This window comes from Hydractinia symbiolongicarpus, chromosome 7, assembly GCF_029227915.1.
Source record: "Hydractinia symbiolongicarpus strain clone_291-10 chromosome 7, HSymV2.1, whole genome shotgun sequence".
NCBI lineage: Eukaryota > Metazoa > Cnidaria > Hydrozoa > Anthoathecata > Hydractiniidae > Hydractinia > Hydractinia symbiolongicarpus.
This window is the reverse complement of record NC_079881.1, coordinates 32,783,534-32,808,297: the sequence shown is the minus strand read 5'-3', so window position 1 is coordinate 32,808,297 and position 24,764 is coordinate 32,783,534. Positions and strand designations below refer to the sequence as shown.

Below are 24,764 nucleotides of genomic sequence, written 5' to 3'. Positions count from 1 at the left end.
TGACATTACATTTTAAAAATCAGTCACGCCATAAACAAAAACTAATACGTTTTTCGTTGTTAAAGAATAAAAAGTCAAAACCAACTTAAGTTATCGACTATCAGTTTCCCGGCCATCGTGCAAAACGTTTACTAGGGCCGTAGTATGGACCATCGCAACATCAGCGAATTGGTTGGTGAAATACTTTTAGTCAAAGTAGTGAGCTCTGTATTTTTTTATTTTATAAAGTTGTCTTTAGCTAGCTAGTTAAAGTTTTTACTCGGATTACTATACCTAGCAGTTAAGATGTCTACTGCTTCCTTTAAAGACCAAGGAACGAAAAGTAAAATTCTTAGGGAGCGTTCTGTTTCGGAATCAAAAGATGGAAATTGTGTACTTTGTGTTGAAAAAGCTTCATATTTTGCTGTGGGGGTGTGCGATCATCCGATTTGTTATAAATGTTCAGCCCGAATGAGGGTACTTTCAAACCAGTTTTATTGTGCAGCATGCAGGGCTGAGATGGATCAGGTATGTGAAAATATATGCAGTAGTGTATTTCTTCTTTGATTTGTCAGTTTTTTTGCGCCCTGCTTAGCGGGATATCGCCGCTAAGATTCAGAATAAATCTTGGAAGGCTCAGGGGTTTTTTGTAGATAAATGTTATCGGAATTGATGACCAGAGCAATCATGCTCGTGAATGACAAAGAATTTTTTAGCCACAAACAAATTTTTAAAATTTCTCAATCCTTAGCAGATTTTTTTTTTAAACTTCAGACTCCCTTCCCCCTTAGCAGCGATATCCCGCTAACTGGGCCCAAAAATTTTTTTGAAGGCCCCCTTTAATTAGCACTTCCTGTTTAAACCCACTGAATTTATCTTATCCATTTACATTTGGATGATTTATGGCAGTATCTTAATTGATTTACACTTGAAAACTTTACAGCAGTATCAACCCACTGGGGAATAATACTTAATCCAGTGGTTGATCTGCTGTAGAATATATCAATAGGCCAATATGCTGCAAAAGTGGGTTCGCCCATATACAGCCAGGGTTTACATGTACCTTCAAAACTTATTTACGGCTATGATGAAGAACTATCGTCTAGTCTTCATAAGTACAGGTATGTTCAGGCCTCGTCAGGAATGGCGTGCGATCGCACGCGCACACACCCACACACGCCATGTTTGAATGTTCCTGTGCGATCTTCACACGCCATAAAAAACATTAAATACCTTAGGTGTGCGCTAATCGCACACCAAAATAAATAATGTTCTGTTCAATGAATGCGCACAAGAATAATATAAAGTGCTGATCGTGAGTGAAGCTACACATCTTTGAGAGTATGAGTACAAATAAATGTGAGTAAAATAACTCAGAGTGAGAGTACAATGCGAGTGCAAGTAAAATAAATATGAGTAATCAATAATTAAACTACTCGCAAGTAAATCTTTAAAAAAATATATCATGTTACTTGCGAGTTATATTAAAAAAAAACAGAGACATTAATTTTAATTCACCATTTAATTTTTTTTTAATTTCGCTGCTCTTTTGAAATTAATAAATAAATTTTAAAGTTCAACTTTTCCCACTTCCAGCATGTTCTTTCGCAGAAATCACTTCCAGCATGTTCTTTCGCAAGCACAGAGTCAGCATGATATCTAATTATAGTTATGGTGATCAATTGCCACATGCAGACTTTGCTTTCTTATTATTTTTCAACAAACATTCCTTTACAACTCAGACAACAATCTGTATAGTTTTAAAACATCACCATATAAACAGGACGTCACAAAGCTTGTTATTGTTTTGTTTAGGGGGGGATAAGATTTAAGATCGAAGCAAAATAATAACGTGAGGGATTTTTTATAAAAAAACAGTTTAATGTTTAATGATATTTTTTTTTGAAAAATATAAAAATAAAAAATATTTACCTTTAAAAAAATATTTACAAAAAAGTTATTAACTGAAAGATTTTTATGACTGTAACTTGCATGTTTTATAATTTTTCTTCGTTCTGTTGCTACGTCGTATACTTTTTTTCTTCAAAAATAATGAATAATGAACGCATCACACATTTTAGTTTCGTCACAACAAATTACCAGCTTTTTATAACATGGCAAAAATAAGTGTTGCTGTATGCGAGTTCTATGATTATTCGGAAAAAAAAATGGAACAAAAATGAGCACACACCATTTAAGATTATGCCGTGCGAACAACGCATGCCTCAAAATTATTAAGAAGTATCATGACGTGCGAAGCTCGCACTCCAGCATTTTTCTTCCTGACGAGGCCTTTATGTTCGTACACCAATATGCCCATTTGTCACCTGTACGGCACAAATAGACCCTGGGTGAACAGAGAAAACAACCAAAATCACCCTAAACCGGCCACCAATTATTTTTCTTAATAGACACTCTAATCTGGTCATCATAGTATAATCTGCAATAGACAGTACAGGGTCTTTCCCCGATCGGGTGACTGTCCCCCGGTCGGGATAAATCACCCGATCGAGTGAGTGCGCAACCACCCGATCGGAAGAGACTTACCTGAATCGGGTGAGTAATTTTCTTGCTTAAAATTGCTTTTTAAAAGGGCAAGCCGCTGGCCAAAAGTGCAATATAATTTTTGTTTACATTAAGTCATAAACTTATTTTGCGCCGTTTCACTGATAAAAAAAATCACCGTGCCGTTCCAATGCTATTGATGATTTCTTAAGTTGGATTGACTACATGGTGCATATTTTCAGTCTAGGTTGCACATGTTGTGCCTCTGAAGCTTATTTTAGTTGTCTTATAGACATGTGCTTGGAATTAGTTTAGTAAGAAGCCAGTATAGCAAGCTATATAGAGAAAAATGTGCATATTTTTTATCATATCTGACACTAAGTATAGTAGAGAAATATTGATATCTTTAACAGATTAAGCTGACTAGATGTTAGGCAAGAACTAAGTCTCTTCCAAGCAAATTTGATTTGTTTATGTATTTAGCTAGCTAAAAATTTACCGCCAGTTATGACTCACTCAATCGGGTGGTCGTGAAAAATTGCCGCCAGTGCCGACTCACTCAATCGAGTGGTTAACTCAATCGGGGGACACTCACCCGATCAGGGAAAGATCCCGTACTGATAGAGGGAATTAAACGTTCTTATATGCCAACTGTTAACGCTCCCAAAATGCTTCAAATTCATTTCCGGTCCCCTAAACCCTGTTAGCTTAGTTTGTGACCCACCCGGGGTCTATTTTTAACACAGGACCAACCATGTGGTTGTTTCATCACGATTAAAGATAGGAAAATGAAGAATGTCAAAGAAAACAATAACAACAGGTTGTTTATTACAATATTTATTATTAAAATGAAACTTTACATTGTTTAAAGCATTAAATCCACCTAAATGTATGTGGCCGTTAGGGCGCCATATTTTTTTAATATGGAAATGTCTTAAGTCTATTATTTCCAATCCTTTTGTGGGGATAGAGAACTGTTAACAGGGTGGCTAAAGGACAGCACCATGTATGTAATTCGCACAGAGTTGATTGAATTTTCTCTATTCACAACTTTTCATGAGAGTTTCAAGAATTTTTGAAAAAAATAGAAACCAACATTGACAAATAAAGTGGTTGAATTGATAGACTTTAGTTTTTTTGAAGCTAAAAGATTAAGTGTTTCAAACAAGAAATTAACCTATAGCATTGTAATAAATAAATGAAGGTTATATGTACATAATTTATAATCCCTGGCCGTAGTTGGTGCTGTAACAAATAATTTTCCTGGTGAAAATGCCACGTATTACAACTTTCGAGTGAGGGGAAACACGCACTTTTCAACCTCTCATAAAAGAAGCTTTGATTAATCAAGAACTACAAGTATGTATCTAAGTTAAACTAAAGCTAAATTGGCAAAAACTCTCCTAACTACAAATTGAAGGCTTAAAGTAGGAAAACAAAGCTACGAAAAGTTCAAAGAGTTTGCTTCGTAATCACAATGTCCATGATTTTGTTCACAGCGCAGGCATGTTTGGGCCATGTGAAGGGAGATTGGGTGAACAATGCTGTAGTGTCTGTATTCTGTATAAATATTTGGAATCATAATAATAATTCTAACAAAATGTTTTTCCACTTTAGGTTGTCTTCTGCAAAAATGTTAGAAGATTTACGGACTTCAAGGTAGAAGATATGATGCAAAAATCAAAGTATGGAATTCGATTTGAAAATAAAACAGTTAAAGATGCGTACGAGGATTTGGTATCTAACGCTTGCACTGAATGTGGCGAAAAAGAGTCTCCTTTTGGTTCTCTTAAAGACTTAAAGAGTCACATTAGAAAGGTGCATGAGAAACAATTCTGTCAAATCTGTATCGACAACTTAAGCTTGTTTTCAAGAGAATTGAAATTGTACACAAAGAGGGACTTAGTTCATCATCGCAAAGAAGGTGACAAAGATGAACGTTCACATCGTGGTCATCCTGAATGCAAGTTTTGTGATGACCGCTTTTTTGATAACGATGCTCTTTTACTGCACTTGCGTAAAAACCACTTTTGGTGTCATTTTTGTGAACATGATGGCAAGCAGGATTATTATGATGTTTATCGAGATCTAAGAAAGCACTTTTCATCTGCACACTATTTATGTGATGAAGGTAAGTGCTGGATCATGTATTTTCTTTTCGCAAAATCAATAGAAGTGACTTATCACCTTAAAATGACCAAGTTAAATTTCTTATTTTTCAAAATTTATACTTTATTGTTTGTTTTTAAGAATAGGAAATTGTCTTAAGGTAAATGTAGCCTTTGTGAATGAGAAACAGTACAGCTATAAAATCGTTATCTTCCAAGCCACTTTGTCATGTTTTATCTCTTATTACCGAGAAAAACAAATTAAAATTATAAATACTTGTCTTCGAATTACTGGAGAAGTTGAAAAACATGAATTCTTAACACACTAGAAGCCATAAAGCTTTTTCCAGAGATTATATTGAAGTCAAAACACTTTGACAGTTAGACCATTGTTTGAAGTGTAGCATTAAGTTCATTCCAGCTGCTAGCTCTACTCCATGTCGGTAAACATCATGTGCATAAAATCCCAGTTACAATTTTAAATGTTCGAATTTAATCTCAGGAAAACATTGTTTTTAACTTGCTTTATATTTTCCACCAGCTTATAATTGGTGTGACTCTTTTATTAGGCAACTGTTTCAATGAAAAGTTTACGTCGGTTTTTCGTGACAAGATTGACTACCAAGCGCATAAACTTGCAGCCCACGGTAAAAAGTTGAGTAAACTGGAAGCGAAAGAAGCAAGAAAGATTGACATCGACTACAAGTAAGCTGTCATCCTGTAAATAAGTTTTTAACCACAAGATGAGTGTATGAAGCATTCGACCTCTAGTGTATGCTTTACTTTTTTTATAATTTTCACTTTTTTGTCCTAAATGGCTTAAATATGAGGTAGCATGTGAGAAAACTGTGCAATAAAAACAAAAAACAGAGTTAACTTGCATAGGCTCCTTTTTACTGGGGAAAAGGGTAAGGGCGGTGCAGCTCCAACCCACCCCTCTATATTTTGCTTTTCTGTTTATGGAGAAGTACATTGGTTTAGTCGTTTTTTCCATGGAACATCAAAAATTGATATTTACGTCTGCGGTTTATTCAAAAATCTAAAATTGTACTATTATGTTATGTACTAGTCTTTTTTATATCGCGCTTTCTATATGTCGCACAATTAAATATCTCGCAAACACAGATGTCCTGACAGCTATTATGTACTAAACAAGGCAGTTGTTAATGACAAAAAGATTTACAAGATTTCCATGTAAACTGGATTTACAATAAGCTCCCAAAAATTTTACCGCGAGGGTTTTTATATACAGTGGGAAAGTTGTTGTAGAATATTAACATTAATTTACCCTTTTAGCTTTCGCGGTCGTCAACAACAATCAGGTGTTGTTAATGGTTCCGATTACGAAGATGTTCGGAAGGAAGAACACAGCAAACGCCGAGGCGCAGGTGGAGCGAGGCATCGATATCATCGCGATCATCGAGGCACTTTGAATTATTATGACTACGAGAACGTTGAAAAGGACAGAAAGGAGTTTCAGGGAAAAACAAGAAGACATGAAGCTGAAGAAGTCAATAATAGGTATGTGTAAGCAAGTACCTTTTAATTTGTATGTGTGAGCAAGTACCCTCATCTTAGTGCGTGTGAACAAGTACCTATTTATTAGTACGTGTGAACAAGTACCTATTTATTAGAACGTGCGAAGAAGTACCTTTTTATTAGTAAGCCTGAACAAACACCCTTAAGGGCGTAAAGGTTTGCCATGCCTTTTTCGTCATTTTCAATTATAAAAATGGTAGGCGAGTGTGACCAGCATATTTATTGAAATATAAACAGTGCTACTTTGTGATTCGATAGCCTAGAATATTTAAGAAGCTAACATTTCGCGGAAGAAAAATTAGCAATATTTTTAAAACTTTATCTTACAAATTTTTGGCCGTCTTTTTAGCCGAAATTTTCCCCGCCAAAGTTTTCGATTTAAAGTATCTGACAACGAGCAAGATTTTTCAGGTCAATTTCGCAGTTCATTCATGTAGTCTTTTTCAGCTGAGAATGTTCGAGCGAACAGCTGCTTGTTAGCGCATGTACTAAAATATCTTCTTTAACATAACAGAATCTTTAGTTAGTTAAATTTTGTCAATGCTTTCTGTCAATGACTTCTATACCTTGAGGTTTCTCTGTCCTCTCCCTTGCATATTTGGCATGTAGGCACCGCTTTACAGTATAAAATAAATGGGATAGGCTGGGATAGAGAATGCGCTTGCAAAGATTTAAAACTTGGTACTTGTGTTTTTTCACTTTTTTTATCTCATTTTTTATCTCATTTTTTATCTCATTTTATATCGCGTTTTTAACAACAAAATATTCTACTTTATTAGAGACTTACAACACGTTGGTATGGCTGCTGCCGCTGCATCTCTCAGCTCTTCTGAACCCGACATTCATAACCGCTTACGTGAAGTAAGTATGAACGATAGCGATGACGACGTCATTGGATTGTCGGAACGTCTTGACAAACCGTCTGAACCACGGCGAAGTCGAAAGCAGGAGAAACCAAGAGACGTGCAAGAAGCTGATCAACATCCTACCGAAGATTTGTCTGCGATAATGAGAGATAAACCAAAGGCTGAAGTTAGTCCTCCTAAAGAGCCAGTGCATCGCCCTGTGGTGCCGAAAAATGAGGATTTTCCTTCTCTACCTGGTGCTAATAATATCCAGCAATCAATTCAAAAGAAGCGCGAGGAAGCCTTTCCAGCTTTAGGTCCACCTATGAAGGTTAAACAACCACCGAAAAGTCGGGCGCCTACCCACGCTAACAAGGGATGGACGGATAGCATAAATGGTATACCAATAAAAACGAAGAAGAAGGGGAAGACGAAATCATGGAGCCAACAGTCAGGTCGTTCAAAAGTCAGTTCAGAAGCAGACTTTCCCTCTCTGTCTTCCAGCAAACCAAGTAGTAATAACGAAAGCGATTTAAATGTTAGAAAACCTCCCGGTTTTAGTGTCGAAGAAAAAGCAGAAAAAACTGCATCAAGCGGTCTCAGTAAAAGTGAAGGTTTGAAAAAAGACCCTACGTCGGTAAAAGGGAAGACACCACCAGGATTACAAACACCTCCAACGAAAACACAGTCGACAAAATCAGAACCCCCTGGTCTTCGAAAACAGTCTGACAAACCTTTAGTTCAGAAGGAAACTGCAAAGAGTCAACCACCTGGTTTCGGGAAACCATTTAATAAACCGTCAGCTAAAAAAGAAACTGCAAAAAGTCAACCACCTGGTCTTCAGAAACAGCCTGATGAGCATTCCCTTCGAATGGAACGAAACATGCGTTTACTAGCTATGTTGCAAGCTTACTTAGATGATTTTAACCTGAGCGTCTTCAAAACCCTGTCCGGCGAATTTCGTCGTGAACTTAAAAATGCGGAAGAGTATTACATAGGAATTAGAGAGTTGTTAGGTGAAAACTTGAAGTACGTGTTTTCCGAGTTAGTCGCGTTATTGCCTGATGAGAAGAAGCAGCAGCAGTTACTGCTAGTGCATAACAACGCAAAGGTACTGGCAAAGCAGTGGAAGGAGGTACAAGAGAGTGCACCTCCTACTAGTTACGACCCCCCAGCAGTATGGGGTGCGGCTAATGTTAATAAAGAACCGGTTGAAATTGCAATGGGTCGTTGTGGCGAATGTGGGCAAACATTTCCGAAGGATAAAGCTTTGGAGCACATGGAAAGTCACAGTGAAGATTTTCCGGCTTTACCAACTGACGTGAAGAAAAAAAGAACGCGTAATTTTGCGCCAATCAATAATAGTTATCGACAAATTAGGGTGGAAAACGCATGGGGTAAATAAACTGCCTTGTTTTTGTTCGCGACTGATGTGAAATGGCAAAGATTTCTTTTGTACTTATTTACCCAGAGAAACGTTTTGAGCAATATCCCAAAAAATTATTTTTCGGTAAATTTTAAAAATGAATTAAAGCGCGAGAGTATTTTCAAACTGAACGGATGACTGACCAATTAAATCGTATTGTTAATTTTCTAAATTAAATCCACAGCCTCTTATACTCCTGCCTCAACTTTCTTAACTACCTTAACTTTCACCCTTTTCGTTAAGATTTCAGGTCTGTGTCATTCACGTACGTAATTGTTGTCCATAGAACGTCTTATAAACTGAATTGGCAATGTGCATTTCAACCAAAATCACCCGATTTATACCCTTAATCCCCTCCCTCCCTAATGTCAGCCGGTATTTCGCGTACTTATTTTTTCACGTGTTTCTCTTCATCCTTTAATTTCATTTCTTGTGGTGGTTTTACTGATGCTAAATTTTGTGTGCAAGGTAATTTATCACCTTTTAACAGGAACGAATCAGCGGGAACGTTTGGCGAAACAAAGAAAATGCGAACTAAGGGAAAACAGATTTGGTCTAAAATTCATGATTAATTCCCTATTTTTTTTATAATTTTTTTTAAAACAGACATCTGGCAATATCTTGTTTCTCGTTTTACTTCTTCTCTTACTTGTTCATAATTTTTACCTAAATTTGGGATAAAATAAATAATGAATTTCGCCATGTCAAAAAGAACCTGTTCACAATTCTTGGGTAGTATTTTTCTACCCGTTTACTAAAACATTTAACCATAAAGGAGGAGTGTTACTTTTTTTTGTTATGTAAATTCTAAATTGAGATTTTTGTTATCAGCAAGTGTTGATCTGCTATTTTATATATATTTCTATATTTAGTAAATTTAAAGATAAAATAGTTACTATTTATTACGCATGTACGAGTTGGGAAAAAATACGAATTTGACAAATGAACTTGAAATTCTATATATTTTTTGTATTTTGTATATTACCAAGATTTTGTGAGAGCCTTTCAGGGTGAAATCTTGATGGCACTTTCGCTACGATCGATAATTCTAATCTATAAATCTAAATCTATGCAAATACTCTTAACATTCCGATCCGGTTAAAAATGACAAGTAAGCATTTTCGGCTAAAAATCGTCTAGTAGAACCTGGGTATTCTAAAGAGCTAAATGCTTGAAAAATGTTTGTTAATTTTCGCAAATTCTTGAGGACAAGCAAGGATTTTAGAGACAGAAATATGTGACATGTTTAACCTAACTTATAGAAAGATACCAGTGAACTGTTATCGCAATATGAATACAAGGGTAACTCGTTTGAGAAGCTTGCAAAGTTTTTACTACAGTTGTGAATCTTGATAGGATGTGTGGAAAGCAAAAAGTCATACCTAGTGACAAACACTGGGGACAAGGCATGGGACTTGCTTACAGTTTAAACGAGTGTGAACGAGCGAAATATTTTAAAGATCGTTTAGATTCTGAATATGCGCACGAAAAAAATATTTTTTTTTGCCGCAATATAAAAAAAAACGAACAACTAATTTAACGCGTTTTCTAATTAACGGTAATGGCTATACTTAATTTATATCCTCTAATTTTTAGGGCATCTGATTAGGAAATCTGAATTATACATTTAAATCCACTTTCGGAATTGCGTTTCAGAATCCAGCTTTTGGTCCGTAAATCTATGTAAAATGTAAACATGGCGGACAAGTACTGGTGTGCTTGCGGGACTGAAATTCCAGGCATAGAACGTACGTTCTGTGTCCGCTGTGAAAAGAAAAGAAATTTAAACAAAGAAGTTATACCACTTTCAAGTGCAAGCATGCATCATCCTTCCACAAATGAACCACTTACCTTTTCTAACTTTGTGGACCAGAAGAAAGAGGAAATAAGGGAAAATATTTAAAACAAAGGGATGACCATGTGACAATAGACGTTGGCTTCATGAATGACAAGGAAACTCTGTAGAAAGTTCGTGGATCAAGACTTCCAATTAATATTGAAAATGACATGACTGCAAACCCGGTGACTGAAATCGCAGTCAAAAAACACTCTGATCATGATCAGTATTTTGTTTCATACGAAGAGTATACTTTAGTTTACCCTGACAGCAGGGCTTTTTTCTTTACTGTGTACACACTGAAATTCAGCAGTTCAAAAATCGTATGAACACAATTGGCAATTTCAAGTTTGGAACAACAAAGGTTTTTGAACTTGTTCTTTCGACAAAAAGAGACAGTATTACATGGACAGTTTTTAAAGATCTTTTCACATACATTTTCTCTCCTACTGGTTCCAACAAGAACTTTCTAGTAAAAGTACAATTAATTTGGTTTTCCAGCTACTAGAGTGTGCCGGGAGTTGCGAATGCTATGGGAATTCCATTCTAAGTCACGTGATTTAATTGTGCCTGTAAAAACTTGTGATAAACCAAGCACTTTCTATATGAGGATGGAGTCCTAATATTATATCTCCACTGAATATTATGAAATAGTCAATAACCCAACCGTTAACCCTATTTTTACTGGGAGTGCGCTAAATGAGCGCACCCTTTCACATTTTTATGCGGCTTTTTATGAAAAATTAAACGATCCGCATGAGCTTCGCAGACTTTTACTATTTTTTTACGGCGGTTAAGACCGGCAAATTTATGTTTTACGGCCATTATGGGGCCAATGTCAAAAAATGCGCAAAAGCGAAAAATAAAATATTTTAAATTGTGTTAAATTTTCAGTCTTATTGATATCAATGTTGATTGTCCAAAAAGTACAAATTAAATCCTCATCTAAAATGCGATCACCACTTCTCTATTCCCTGATTTGATTGTGATGACCCATACTTATGCGCATCTGTACTCTGAAGCATATAACATTGAATTCATGTCATTGTTCTGTTTTGTGTACTTGTTCTTGCGTCTGTTCTAAGTAGTTTTATGGTAAAACCAATCTCTGCTACTGAATTTGTATAAAAATTAGCTGGAACGATGGGGTTGTTATTACCTTAACATATTTTAAGCCAAATAATGCAACGTGAGTAGCCATCCTCAAAGCCATGTAACGGTAACCAATACGGCTTGAGCTTATCGTACCCGTCGGCATGCCAAACGTCATTTGGTTCATTGGAAAAATAAGTGCGACGGAACAACCTTCGAAATCGACGTTGCTCCTTGCCTACTTTAAAGGCAGAAATTTTCGCGATGACAAAAAATCGCGAAATTTCGCGAAGTTAGTTTTCGCGAATTCCACTTCGGGGAAAAAAAATTTACAGAAAAAACTTTCGCGAATTTTCCAAAATCTTCATTTTTGGGAACTAAAATTTTTGCGAATGACAATTTGTTCACAATATATTTGTATATACTGAAACTGTGGAAGAAAAACTGATGGGGAACTTAATTTCAATTTTGTGATGACACTTCCTCCGTTAACTAGCATGCTTGCCACACCGTTGAAGAAAAAAAAAGTGAAAGAAAAAGTCAACTTCATCAAGATTCTGGAAATGGGAGTAGAGATACTCGTGAAATGTTTTTGAGCGGCAAAAAAAGAAGAGAGTCCAGAAAGAAAATGCATTGTTTTCGAGTAATTCTTGATATTAGAAAACAATCAAATATTATATAGAAAAAATTCAGCAAATTATTGTCGTTTTTTGTCTTGAAATTTCTGATACGAAGATATTCAAACCCTTCCGTTTTTCGATTTTTAGCCATTTTTAGAGTTAGAGTTTTGGAGCCATTTTTCGGGCTGGTTATTTTTTTCGTTGTGATTCTATTATTTCTACCCTTGTCCTCGGAGCCCTCGTTATTTAAGAGTTTTCGGCTTTTAAAACTTGAAAAAGAAAGAATTGATTTCGATTGTCAACCTTTTTGTCTTCTTCCTTTAGTATTTTCATGACCATATCTCTTGGGACTGTCATGTGATAAGTAGTGCGAAGCATATTCCACATACTTCGATATCCTTTCATACGTGAAGGGTCATTTTATTCAACTATTATAATACAACGGACGGCTGCTTCAGTTGGTGGCGAAATATCATTCTCTCTTAGTCCACTCTAAGTCTACGTGTTATGGTACTTAAAAACTGAATTATAGTTTCGTAACAATTTCCTTGACCAACGTAGTAGGAAATAATCATTGTTTTATTTTTTTCATCCAAGAGTTATTACCCTTGCAAATGCACTCCTTCTTGTTCCACATATGCTACAGAATATGTGATCTGTTTGTATAATATTACCACAATCACCACAAAACATAGTTTTCAATTTACCTACTTCCATGTGCTTTTGACACCATTATGAATCTAAGCCGATTTTAAAACCTGATTTCAAAACTTGATCACAATTTTAAAACCTGATTTCAAAACTTGATTTCAAAACCCGATTTTAAAATCCGATTTCAAAAACTGATTTCAAAACCCGATTTCGAAAAGTAGATATGGAAGTATAATGTCCCTACAACAGTAGATTTGGAAACTGGTTCTATAATAAATGTCGATTTCTAAAATCAATCTCTACTTTGAAAATAAGTCTGGATTTCTAAAATAAATCTCGACTTCGAAAATAAATAAGGTTTAACCCTCCTCGGCTTCCACAGTAATCTAATATTGTTTTTTGCCTCGATTGAGCTTAATAAATTTTGGAATAACCATACTATTATTTATTTCTCTAATTTGACAATCTTATTGTATCGGAAGAAAGATGTTTAGCCGTTTATGTGAATAGTTCAGTCCACGTTTCTGTTTAGGAACTTTCTTTTTACTTAAAAAGAGAGAGGTCTGAAAATCATTAGCTATTTTCAGTCTTATCACTACGACACAACAATACAATAATCATTTCAAGAATCAATAAATTAAATAACCCGAGAGCCTGAATCTTATATCCTCTGTGAACAACTGACGTGATAAAAGAAACCAAAGTTGTAGCATGCACAGTCGCTTATGATATAAGGCACACCACTCTCTGTAAAAATCACGTATAAAGATTCGCAACAAATACTTTAGAAGCATAACAAGTTGAAACAAAAAAGACGACATTCGTCTTGAATCCTCTTAGGAGACTTCCTCGTAAGAAATCATGAGACACGTGGATAGCACGCTTATACCTATAAATTGATAAAAGGCGAGGGAGTTTCAAGTCATTCTCAGCGCCTCTTTGGTTTTCCCACTAGAACAATGTGCTACGAAGAATGGAAATGAATTATCTGTCTCATATCAGTCTGTCGAGTTGGTTAGCGGTTGCTTAGCTATTGAGTTAAATTTCTGTATGAGCCCTTAGCAACTTGATTGCTTATAAAAATTTGTAATAATAACTAAAAAACGGTATGTTTTTGCACAAAAATAAGAATATTATGACGAGTAGAAAAAGCATCCCAAAGATATGCGATAAACATAAAGGTATTGATAATAACCAGTAAAATATTGATAACGCATCTAAATAAACAAAAGACATGGCATTGCTCAGTTTGAGAAATAGCTTAAACAGAGAAGTTTTGTACTGGAAATTGTGAGTATTGACGTGTCCCTTACGTGACTTGCTGCTTAAATAGAAGGTACATGAGATGGTTAACTGTATGGCATCATTATATACTTTAACAACCTAATTAAGGTTGACATCTTAAATCCATTACAAATATGCTTTTAACGGGACCCAGACAAAGAATACATAAATATTCTAGTCTATTATGTATATCCTTATAATAATAACCGTCCGTCTGTCTGTCTGTCTGTCTGTCTGTGTGTCTGTCCGTTATGGAAACACGGTATGCGATATATAAAGGACGGGGGACCCCATAGATTTTTCCACGGGTCGACGACAACTATTCTCTGTTCGGGTTCTAAAATCTGAGTCGGTTGAAATTTCTGTTGTCCTTGAATTGAAATTTCTTGTTATACAACGATGCGATTATTTACATAAGACCAACAACAAGTGCTAGAATAATACAAAGTAAATATGAATGGTTGCAAGTCTGTACGCAGATAAAGTGCTACAATAACAACAACATCTAGCAATAGCAACAACATAACAGTATAGTAAACTAATTGTAAAAAATCGAACCTTTTCCTAAAATGGTGGACAAACTTTTCTAAGAAAGGTAGGGTTTTCATATTTAAGTCGTAAGGGTTAAATTCCCAATAAGACAGACGTCACAAATATCTGCCATTACAGTCGTTTGAGCCCCTAAAGATAGTTTCGGTCGGTAAGCAAATAAAAAAACCCAAAAAAATTAAAACAGAATGTGTTCAACTATTAAGCCACAAATACGCGCCATTAAGCTATTAACGATAACCTGGGTGCCTCGTTTAAATGGAGCTTTGTGCCTCATTTTAAATTAGTTTACAGGATCCTTGACACTCAATGCCAACAATTTAAAACAGAAGACAACAATAATGGCGGTTCATATATTTCTTATATATATTTCGCAATCATAAATTATAATTGTAGGTCAGGTTGAGACTGTGCAGCATAATCCGACTCAAAAGTGACGATTTTATTACAAATAAGAATTTATTACCATAAAATTCAAATTTAACACGTTATTGACTGTCGGTTGGGGGAACCAAACAGAGAATCTTTGCAATGTTCGCCTATCGTTAAAGTTAAAAAACAAAATATCACTACTTTTTACTACAATTGTTATGACCAACAGCTCGATAGCTAAAAACCTTACTCAGCTAGAAAACAGAGATACCATGTCAGTATTATGCTTTCTTCAAATATTGAATTGATTGACTGATGTATAGTCTAGCTACTTAGCACTTACTGACCAGTTAGCTACATCCCTAGCTAGCCAGTTATGAAAAAAATGAAGTGCATTATTCTAAACAAAATGCCGATATACGGGGACATCATAAGATTACATACCCGAAACAGATAGCTAAAACTTTGAAATAATAACAGTCTTTAAAAATGTTTTCTTCGTGCTCTTTTACACAGTTTCAAAGAAAGCTGTGGATATGTTTCTGACGTATCAGTAACACCGACTTGTCGTTGAACGCTCGGCAGAGCGTTCAAAAAACCCCACAAATTATGTCACACATTCCGGTGGAGTACTTTAGTACAGGCATGCAGTATGTCGTGAGTCAAATGAAGCGCACACACCATTATAGTTTGCGCGTGTAACATATTATTCAAAAATTAAATCTACCTCAATGATAGTTAAAATAAAAACAGTTTATAAACCGTCGTTACCCCGTCATTGCACAAGCAATTGGTCAACATAATTTTGTTTTAAGGAATAAGTTTCCGTGAGAGTTCAAGCTCAGTCTATACTTTTGAGTTTTAAGTGAGGGTAATATTTCTCAGTATAGATAGATAAAACAGTTTTTATTATATTATTGGAGCTAAAACTTTAGAAATATTCGTGCTTACCAGTAGTTGATAAATAAATAGAGAGACATCGCTGAAACTAATAAAATTGATAAAAAACATTTTTGCTTTAAAATTCCAGAAATTAAATTTATTAAAACAACTTTATAAGAGTATATTATTAAGGAAGGACCGTAAATTATGAATCGAAATAAAGACTTCAAATAATTTAAAAGGCCATGTGGCCTTTATAAGTGTGGCTGGCCGGTGTAATCTGCAGAACGCATAAAACTGCGGATTTTACGGAACCAATATAATACAATGTCTTTAAACAGAAAGAACATTCTTTCTGTTTAACTTTTAGGTATGCAATAATAAAGTTGGTTCACAGATATTGGTTAGTTCACAGATATCAAATAAATCAAGGACAAATCAATTCAAGCATATAACTTTTCTTTAAACGGGAAACGCAAAAGAAGTTATAATAAATACACGTTAATAATTCTATCACATATATATATTTTATGTTTTATGCTTTAACTTTAATTTTCTCTTCTTCTTCTTTTGTTGCATACATGACAGCAATCTTCTAGACGTGGTTGAACTGTCTCGACATAACGCGTTAGATCTTCAAGCTGGATATATAACTTTAGAGTAACTGAAGTTATTCTCATTTTAAATTGAATTTTATTCCAGTCGAGGTGACAATTGTGACGCTTTTTACTTTTATTTTTTTTTTTGATGAAGTTTGTTGGCTTGTATTTGATGTCGACTGCGTGGTTTTGCTTTTTGCTGAAATGAAACAAAATGAAATAAAATCTCGATGTCTCATCGAAATGTTTTCACAACCTTAAAATGAAAACAACTGAAGTTTTATACTTGCGACTTAAGGTGAATTAGTATCCTGTGAGGATCATTACCCACTTTAGAAGAGTATAGCTAAGAGTTATTTAGAATATAAAGTATGGCGCGATGCCAGCTTGAAGTTAGATGATATAAAAAAAGATGAAATGATCTATTTTAATTAGAAGTACAAAGGTAAATGTCAAAAAGCCAATACCTAAATAAAACAAATTAACGGGTCCGTTATGCAAAATTGTTTTTCCTGTTTCAGTTATGGCATATTTTTAGCAAATATGTTACTTACAGCTGAATTTAAATGTAGCTGTCTTCATCTTGTTTCCTTAAGCTGTTTCCACCTTTCGTTAGTAAATTTTTTTTACCAAACATCAAACAAACGACTTTATACAATTTCTTCTTATCAAAACCGAAAGTACTGAGTGGGTACAGGAAAGTACCTCCACAGCCTTATATCATAAACACAGATTCGTTTATCACACTAATACATATGCAAATAAAACTAATTAAAAATGAGTATATGCACAAACACAAGATTTTGGGAATAATTACGTGTACTCAGACACATTTTATAAAGTCCTACCGTGTTTCTTCATAGGCATTGACATGACATGCTTTTTTGCTCTGCTGTATAAGTATTTTCTGAGTAAAGAATAACTGTTTTTATTTAACATTCACAATAATGAATAAGTTTTTTTAAAAAAAACGAAAAATAAATTATTCTCATATGATTTTAGAGCTTTCAAAAGATTAAAACCTTAAGCTGATTTACACGATCCGTTTAAATGTAAACTTGACGGTTAACTTGTAGGGGAAATTTTGTGGAAAGGTTTCTTGTTTAAACGTACAGCATGCTTCAAAATTCTTTCGAATCGTGGTAGGCAGAATGAAAAGACGTGTCGCTATAGCGACCGTTTTAAAAACAAGAATGAGAAAAAGAAAATAATCCATTCCGATAAAACCTTCGGTAAAACTAAGGGAAAATCTGGCTGTAACATCCACATTACTACTCGAATTTTGAAAAGAACATCAGTTTGAATACGAAAATTTTTGATCCAGACGTACAAAGAGTTATCCATACAAAAGCTTGCTGCAACAATTCGTTTTTTAGCAACCTTCCTTCACGCTATTTCTCGATAAAATCACCCCATAATTTCATTTTCTTTCTTTGCTGATGCAATTCTTCTCTTTATTTTTCCCTTGATTGGTTTTACTATCTATCTTGTTTTCAACTTGCACAATATTTGAAAAGTGATACATAACATTTAACGTTAATAACAATAGATTCACGAAATTTCAATAGAGAAAGATCATCCGTTTAATCAAAAAAGATGAACACGCCTATCTTTCCAAATTACGGATAGGTGAAAGTTAGCAAGTCAAGATGTTTCATTTTCTTTAACGAACCGTTTTGTCCTATAACTCATCCCCCAGGTTTAAAACTTCTATTTCAACAGATCCTGTTTTCAGCCTTATGATTACGCAAAAAACCATATTAGAATCATATAAATGTGTTTTTGTGGTGTTTTGCTTTGGTATGTATACCATTAAAATTTTTCGTTTATATACCATTGAATTCCCCTACTTCTGACCGCTATCCCCAGTACAGATTGAATTCATTTCTTGTGCTACTCAGTAAAATAAGTATTTTGTTAGTGAGTTTATCGCAGGCTATTGACATGGGTTTACTTGTTTTTATTGTTAAAAGTTAAAATATAATCTGTTTAGCCACACTCGCGTTTGAATCATGTATATGACTCATACAATAAATATCAACAAACAGACGACCGGAGTTTCGAGATATGGTGATGTCATCATTTCCATTAAATCTATTGATGATAAACAATAGATAATTTCATATAAATCCTACTCAGAGATTTTAAATTATAATATATCTCGATATGATGATATATTATACGATTCGGTATGGTATAGTATTCCTTCCTCCTTTTAAACCGAAATGTTGTTCTGATGCAATTTGTAGCTAAAATCGTCGTAATTTTACCCGATTTTAAATCAACGAAAGGGAGAAAAGCTTGCTTGGATAAAGTGAGAAAAAGAACTTTTATAGGATTGCATATTAATAAAAAACAATTTTATTAATTACAGATATGATGCGCAATAAAGTATCTGCGGATATAGCATTGTCGTGAAAATAAGAATATTATAGACGTTATATTTTTTTATCGTCTGGTCATATAGGGCATGCGTGACATGTTCTTTTTTCTAGAAAACTAAACAGAACTTATAAAAACAGCTATCTCTTTAACATAACGCAAGTTTTATCATTGTTTTTAATTAATGTCTCTCTCCAAATGAGAAAACTGTTTCCTTCTGCAATTTTCATAACAAACACCTTACGTCGATTGCTTTAAATTGCTTACACGTAACTGTGTCATTGTTTATGAAGGTACCATGAAGTAGTTCTGTAAATGCAGGGCTTGCTATGCGAAACAATTCTAGCATTGTTAATGGGAACTAACAATCTATGAAGTCTATTTAGTGTAACGTCCTATCACTGCTACAAAGAATAGTTTGAATAATGTTTTTCAAAGTGCAATGATTTGGATAGGAAAATATATAATTTGTTACTAAAGTAAATGTGTATAAAAATTATATTGAGTAAATGTTCAGGCCACATCTGTTTAGTGCAAAATACAGTCTAATTTAAACATCTAAAAACAAATTAATTCTGACAAAACAGATGAATAGCTAGATTTGCATAAATATTAACAAAAGCGGGAGACGATTTTTTGTACAGGTAATTCCAAATCTAAAATGTCAACCATTTGATAAGTAATTAATAAACAAAGAAACATTATCAAACCATTTTAATCTCTACGTTTTGATTTTTGTTTTATGTTATGTTATATTTTTACTTTAGCTCTGTTTCTGAGGAAAAATTAATTCTAAATAGGTAGAGACCGTACTCTACTCTTTGCTCTTCGCGAGTAAGATTTTACTTCATGGCTTTGAAGGCTTCATGCCAGTCATAGATGTTCAGGACTCTTGACACTTTTGACACTGTTGAGTACAGGTACTTCACACATATCGTACCATCCTTGTTATTATTATAAGTTCCTGCGCATCTTGTGGTTTAAAAAGTTTCTTTGCAAGGACCTTCTTAAACAACTCAACAAAGGCTGTAAAAGGATGTTGATATTTAGTCGCAGCACGCTTTATATCTACATCATTACCTTGCAAGAGTCCCGTGGCATTCGAATTGAACTCGGCCGCGTTATCACATTGAAAGGACTTTGGCATAGCGTAGAGATCCTACTTTGGAGATAACTGATCATCTCGCAATATCTGCAGCTGCTAGAGACGTGGATTCCACTTTGTAAAGTGCCTCGACAAGGTATTTACGAGCTATATCGCCAACGATATTTATGCTTACGCTGACATCAAACCTACCCACTAATTTAAAACCCTCATCCAATACAATTTTTATCCAATCCCAACCTTCCATCCTCTCGTCCAATCTTTAATGGTCTGGTCTGGATTATAATATGTTCCATAGGCGTTCAACTTCATCTAGAGTTGCCACATTCATCATCTTCTTATTCAACTACGCCTTGGCATCTTCCTTCCCCTTGGACAACTGAGTGTGGTTCAAGTAATGTGCAGCAGCCATCAGGGAGACGAGAAATTTATCGGATGCGCAATACACAAGGATCCCTATATCCGCCATAGAATCTCTGATGATAGGGTCTTTCCCGATATCTTTCCTCATGCACAGAGATGGCATGCGAAGAGAACGCTTGATCTGGTTTTTCTCCTGTCTCGTGCAGCCCCTTGTTGAACATATTCGGCATAGAAGTCAATACCTTAGAAGAATTCAATACGTTCAGATGCGGAAGCAAATATCTAATCATCAAAAACTGTAATTTATGCTGATGACACCGTCATTTACTTTGCAGATAAAAACTCACAGTCAAACAAAACAACACTGACAGAAGAGTCTAAAATAGTTGCTATATATTTTGATGAAAACAAATTGGTTATTAACATAAGTGTGTGAATAACAGAGGTGATGCTATTTGGAACGTCGAATAAAATCGCAAATCAACCGCATCCTATTCGAGGATGGTACAAAATTTAAACCAATAATAACACCAATTCTTAAACTTACCTTGGGCACGTTCCAGATAAACGTTTCACGCTGAATGATGATTTTGATGCATCGTACAAAAAATGTTCGCATCAATTTAATGGTCAAACTTCGACCTTATTTCACCAAGGTTGCAGCTATGCGAATTTACTTATCTACGATTCTTCCAATACTGACGTATACAAACATGGTAAAGCTGCATCTCACAAGAACACAGTCGTCCAAACTGAGATAATTGGAACAACGTGCGGAGCAGAATGTCGAAGAAGAACTGCCGTCCATTAAAGACATCGTCAAGAAGAAAGCAATAATTTATGTATGAAAGTGCTTAGATAATGACGTTTGTCTAAACTTTCAAGTTTATTTCGAGATTCAGAGTCGCACAATGTATGGAATAACGAAAAGTTAATAAAACCCCCAAAATGTAAGCTTGAATTTGAAAAAAGTCTTTTTACCATATGGGAGCAAAATTTTATTATGGTCTCGCAATCAAGGGTAGAGGCGAAAGTGATGCCAATATTTTTTATGAATATATAAATAAACTATTTATTCAGGTTGTTCTAATAAGCTTGCTATTGGATTTTTCTTGCTACTGTATTTTCTTTTTCACTTTTTTAATGCTTTATGCTTTTTGAGTTTCAATATTTCTGTGCTGTCCTCTTAGTTCTTTTGATTTGTCATACTTTTGTCTTTTGTTCTTGTGTCTAAAGTTTTTGTTTTCACGCACGCACATACACTTATAAAGGACGCATATTGATAGCAGTCATTTTGTAAATAACTGAATTGTATCCTCTTAAAATATTAATATTAATAATACGTCTTTTCAACCGCCTCGTACACTTCTTTGGTAAGAGGTGTCCCTTTTCGGAGGGCATCTCTTAATGCTTCTCCTTGGTGCTCATAGCTTCGGCAGGTAGATCTACCACATCAAACATTTCCACGAGTAAAGACATCTTATTTACAGCATGCCGGTATCGTAAAAATCAGAGCAATAGCAACGCGTAAAGAAGAGCTTTAGCCATGCTTAGGCATACTTCCAAGCTTGTTGGAAAAACAAAACAAGCTTTTTCATACTTATTGTTGTCGTTTATGCACATTTAACTTAGAGGGTTTTGATTCAACTGCCAGTAACTTTTGATACTTCATACAGAAACTCTTTTCGTGCTACACTTTAATTAAGCCATTTTTATAAGTGGAAACTTCCCGAAGCACAGACATTATTTCCCGACATATGTCACAATTATACACCTTCAGCATTACCTTGATTATTAGGCGTGTGATAAGCCACGCATCACCACGCACAACATTTTTGCATTTACACAAAAAGTTCTCGCTTATTCAGAAATGCGTAAATATCTTTGAATAGATGAGGCGCATCCGTCTGATCTTATTTTTTATATTTACGGGAAGTGAGTGCTATTCTTTTTGCTTCGAGCATAGTGCCCACAGGTTAGTGTTCAGATCAGATTCGCCTGTACGAGCCTATTGTCATCAGATTGGTTTAGCGACAGTTATTTCAACATTTCAGTGTAGACTTGATGCTTGATCTACTGGACCGTTACCTGGCAAGTGTGAAGTTTCGTGACATATAGAATAACAAAAGTTTAATTAGTCTTTTACTCAATGTTCGTAATGTTTTGTTATTGTATTGTTGAGTCATTTGCTTTTTTACGTTGATCTTGTATTATGTATTGTAAATACAATTATTTGTACGCTATAGCTTAACAATCTTTTTATAAATAAGCGCATTTTGTAAAGTGTAGTTTACATGCGATGGGGAGAAACTCTAACAATGATGAGAAAAGTGCTTTGCTGTTAAAATTGGTCTCAATCCATATGAAACTTTACTCAAAAATCAGTTTGACCAACAAACTTCTGTCGTTTTAGGCCGGCTGGTAAGCTTCTGTTTTATTTATTCATTCGTTTGGCAGTGGCTAGGCTATTTTGTAGTTCAATTCACATCGCATCGTAAAATTAATTTGCTTATTTATTAGTTTAATTAATAATTTGTAGTTTGAACCTGATCTCAAAACTTCAATGTTACAAACGCCCACCTATTCACTTTTTTGTTGGTGCAATATTCAGCTAGCGTGTACATCAACACCTTCCACCACGCATCACTTGCAGTCGTCCGAAGGTAATGGACTTTTCCGTGATGCATTTTTTCACACCCTTCGCTTTTAGATGACTGTGCTTCTGCGTAAGACTTTTGCACAATTTTGCAGTGCCACGAAGTCTGTCATGATTTTTTTCGCCACCATCAAATTTACAACATTCTTGACAAAATGTCAAATTATCTTGTCAAATTATCAATTAGATAGAATCTAATTGTATAGGTGGTATTCCTAAGAAAGATTTGAAACATCTTCTTACTCTAGCGACTACCGAGTCTATTTTTGTTTTCAACGGCGTATATTATAAGCAAATTGACGGTGTGGCCATGAGGTCTCCGTTAGGGCCTACACTGGCCAATATTTTTATGTGTCATTATGAAAACATTTGGCTTAAAAATTGTCCGTCTGAATTTAAGCCGATCTATTATAGCCGATATGTTGATGATATTTTTGTTTTATTTGAATCACGTGAGCATGTTCAAAATTTTTATGAATATATTAATTCTAGGCATCAGAATATTAAATTCACGTTTGAAAAAGAATGTGATAAGGTTTTTCCATTCTTGGACGTTTGCGTCATGCGTGAAGGTGATTCTTTTGTCACCAACGTATATAGGAAACCAACATTTGGTGGAGTTTATACTAACTTTTCTAGTTTCATACCCATGGAATATAAACACGGCTTGATTTTTTCTTTACTTTATCGTTGTTACCATCTGTGTTCAGATCTTAATAAATTTCATGTAGAAATATCTCAGTTGCAGACTATTCTTGGAAGGAATGGATACCCTTCAAAGGTTTTTGAATTCTGTCGCAGAATTTTCAAGAGCAGAAATTACGAACCGAAGGAACAAGTTTCCCTTGCTCCTAAGAAAGAGTTAGTCCTTGTTTTACCTTTTTTAGGAAAGATTACCTTACAAATTAGAACACGTTTGCACCGTTTGTTTAAGCAGAAACTGGCACATTGTAATGTTAAACTTATATTTTTTTCTAAGAGGAGGCTACGTAGCTGCTTTGCCTTTAAGGACAGATTACCCGAATCGTTACGCTCCGGACTCGTTTATTGTTTTAAGTGTAGTGGCTGCAACGCCACTTATTATGGCAAAACAAAACGCCATTTTAAAGTCCGTATGTCCGAGCATTTAGGTATTTCTGCACTTACAGGTAAACGCGTTAAACTTAGTCCGCAGGCCAGTGCCGTTCGCGAACATTTAATTTTTTGCAATTACTCTCCAGCATCGTTTCACAACTTCTCAGTACTTGCGGAAGAGTCTAAAGATTTTAAACTTACTCTGATGGAGAGCTTATTAATTGAGCGTGACCGTCCCATTTTAAATAACACGGTAAAATCTATGCCTTTAGAATTATTATAATAGCTCTATTTTCTTCCTATTATATCCTATTATGTTTAGTATTTTATCTCTAACTTGTAAAATAAAATTTAGAAGCAGTGTTAACATGCCAACCTGGGCGTTGGCGAAAGCTTGCTGAAAGATATATTTGGATATGTCGTAGATTTTGTCGTTCTTATTTTTTAATATCTTAAAAAACTGCTCTACCAACTAACATTCTTGTCCTTACCAATCGGAAGCTGCCATGCGTTTCCCTTTCTGTATACGCTTGTATCGAAGCGCGTCTCTACATCGGCAACTATATCGTTGTAGAAGTCTTCCGTATGTATGTGGCATACGCAGCTGTCTTAAACCATATAGCAGAGTTTCTTTTCCAAGATACACAGGCTCCAGCACTTTGATCTCCGTTTTGATCGACCCCCATGAGATGCTTGCTGAATCAAGGACACCTTTAAATTTCGGCTACGTTACCAGCCAAATGTACGTCTTCTCACTCGTCACTAGTTTCATGTTACAATGGCATCACATTTTCCATAGTCTTCCCAAAGACAGAGAAGTTCATAAGCTTAGAAAAGACTTCCTTGAACTCATTTGCAATTTGCTTCGCCGTAAATCTATCGGTCTTAGGGACTGA

General features: G+C 35.0%; 2 protein-coding genes across 2 annotated transcripts; both read left to right on the top strand.

Moving 5' to 3' along the window:
• The first annotated feature begins 121 nt into the window (after positions 1-121).
• On the top strand, positions 122-9,361 carry LOC130648698 (E3 ubiquitin-protein ligase ZNF598-like). Its single transcript, XM_057454761.1, has 5 exons — positions 122-507; positions 4,102-4,615; positions 5,162-5,297; positions 5,889-6,113; positions 6,911-9,361. The coding sequence occupies exons 1-5, from the start codon at positions 286-288 to the stop codon at positions 8,379-8,381; spliced, it is 2,568 nt and encodes an 855-aa protein (XP_057310744.1). The 5' UTR covers positions 122-285; the 3' UTR covers positions 8,382-9,361.
• Positions 9,362-22,848: 13,487 nt separating this feature from the next.
• Positions 22,849-24,151, top strand: LOC130648672 (uncharacterized). The gene is made up of 2 exons (XM_057454727.1): positions 22,849-22,864; positions 23,001-24,151. Exons 1-2 carry the CDS (start codon positions 22,849-22,851, stop codon positions 24,149-24,151), a joined length of 1,167 nt encoding a protein of 388 aa, XP_057310710.1.
• The last annotated feature ends 613 nt before the right edge of the window (positions 24,152-24,764 follow it).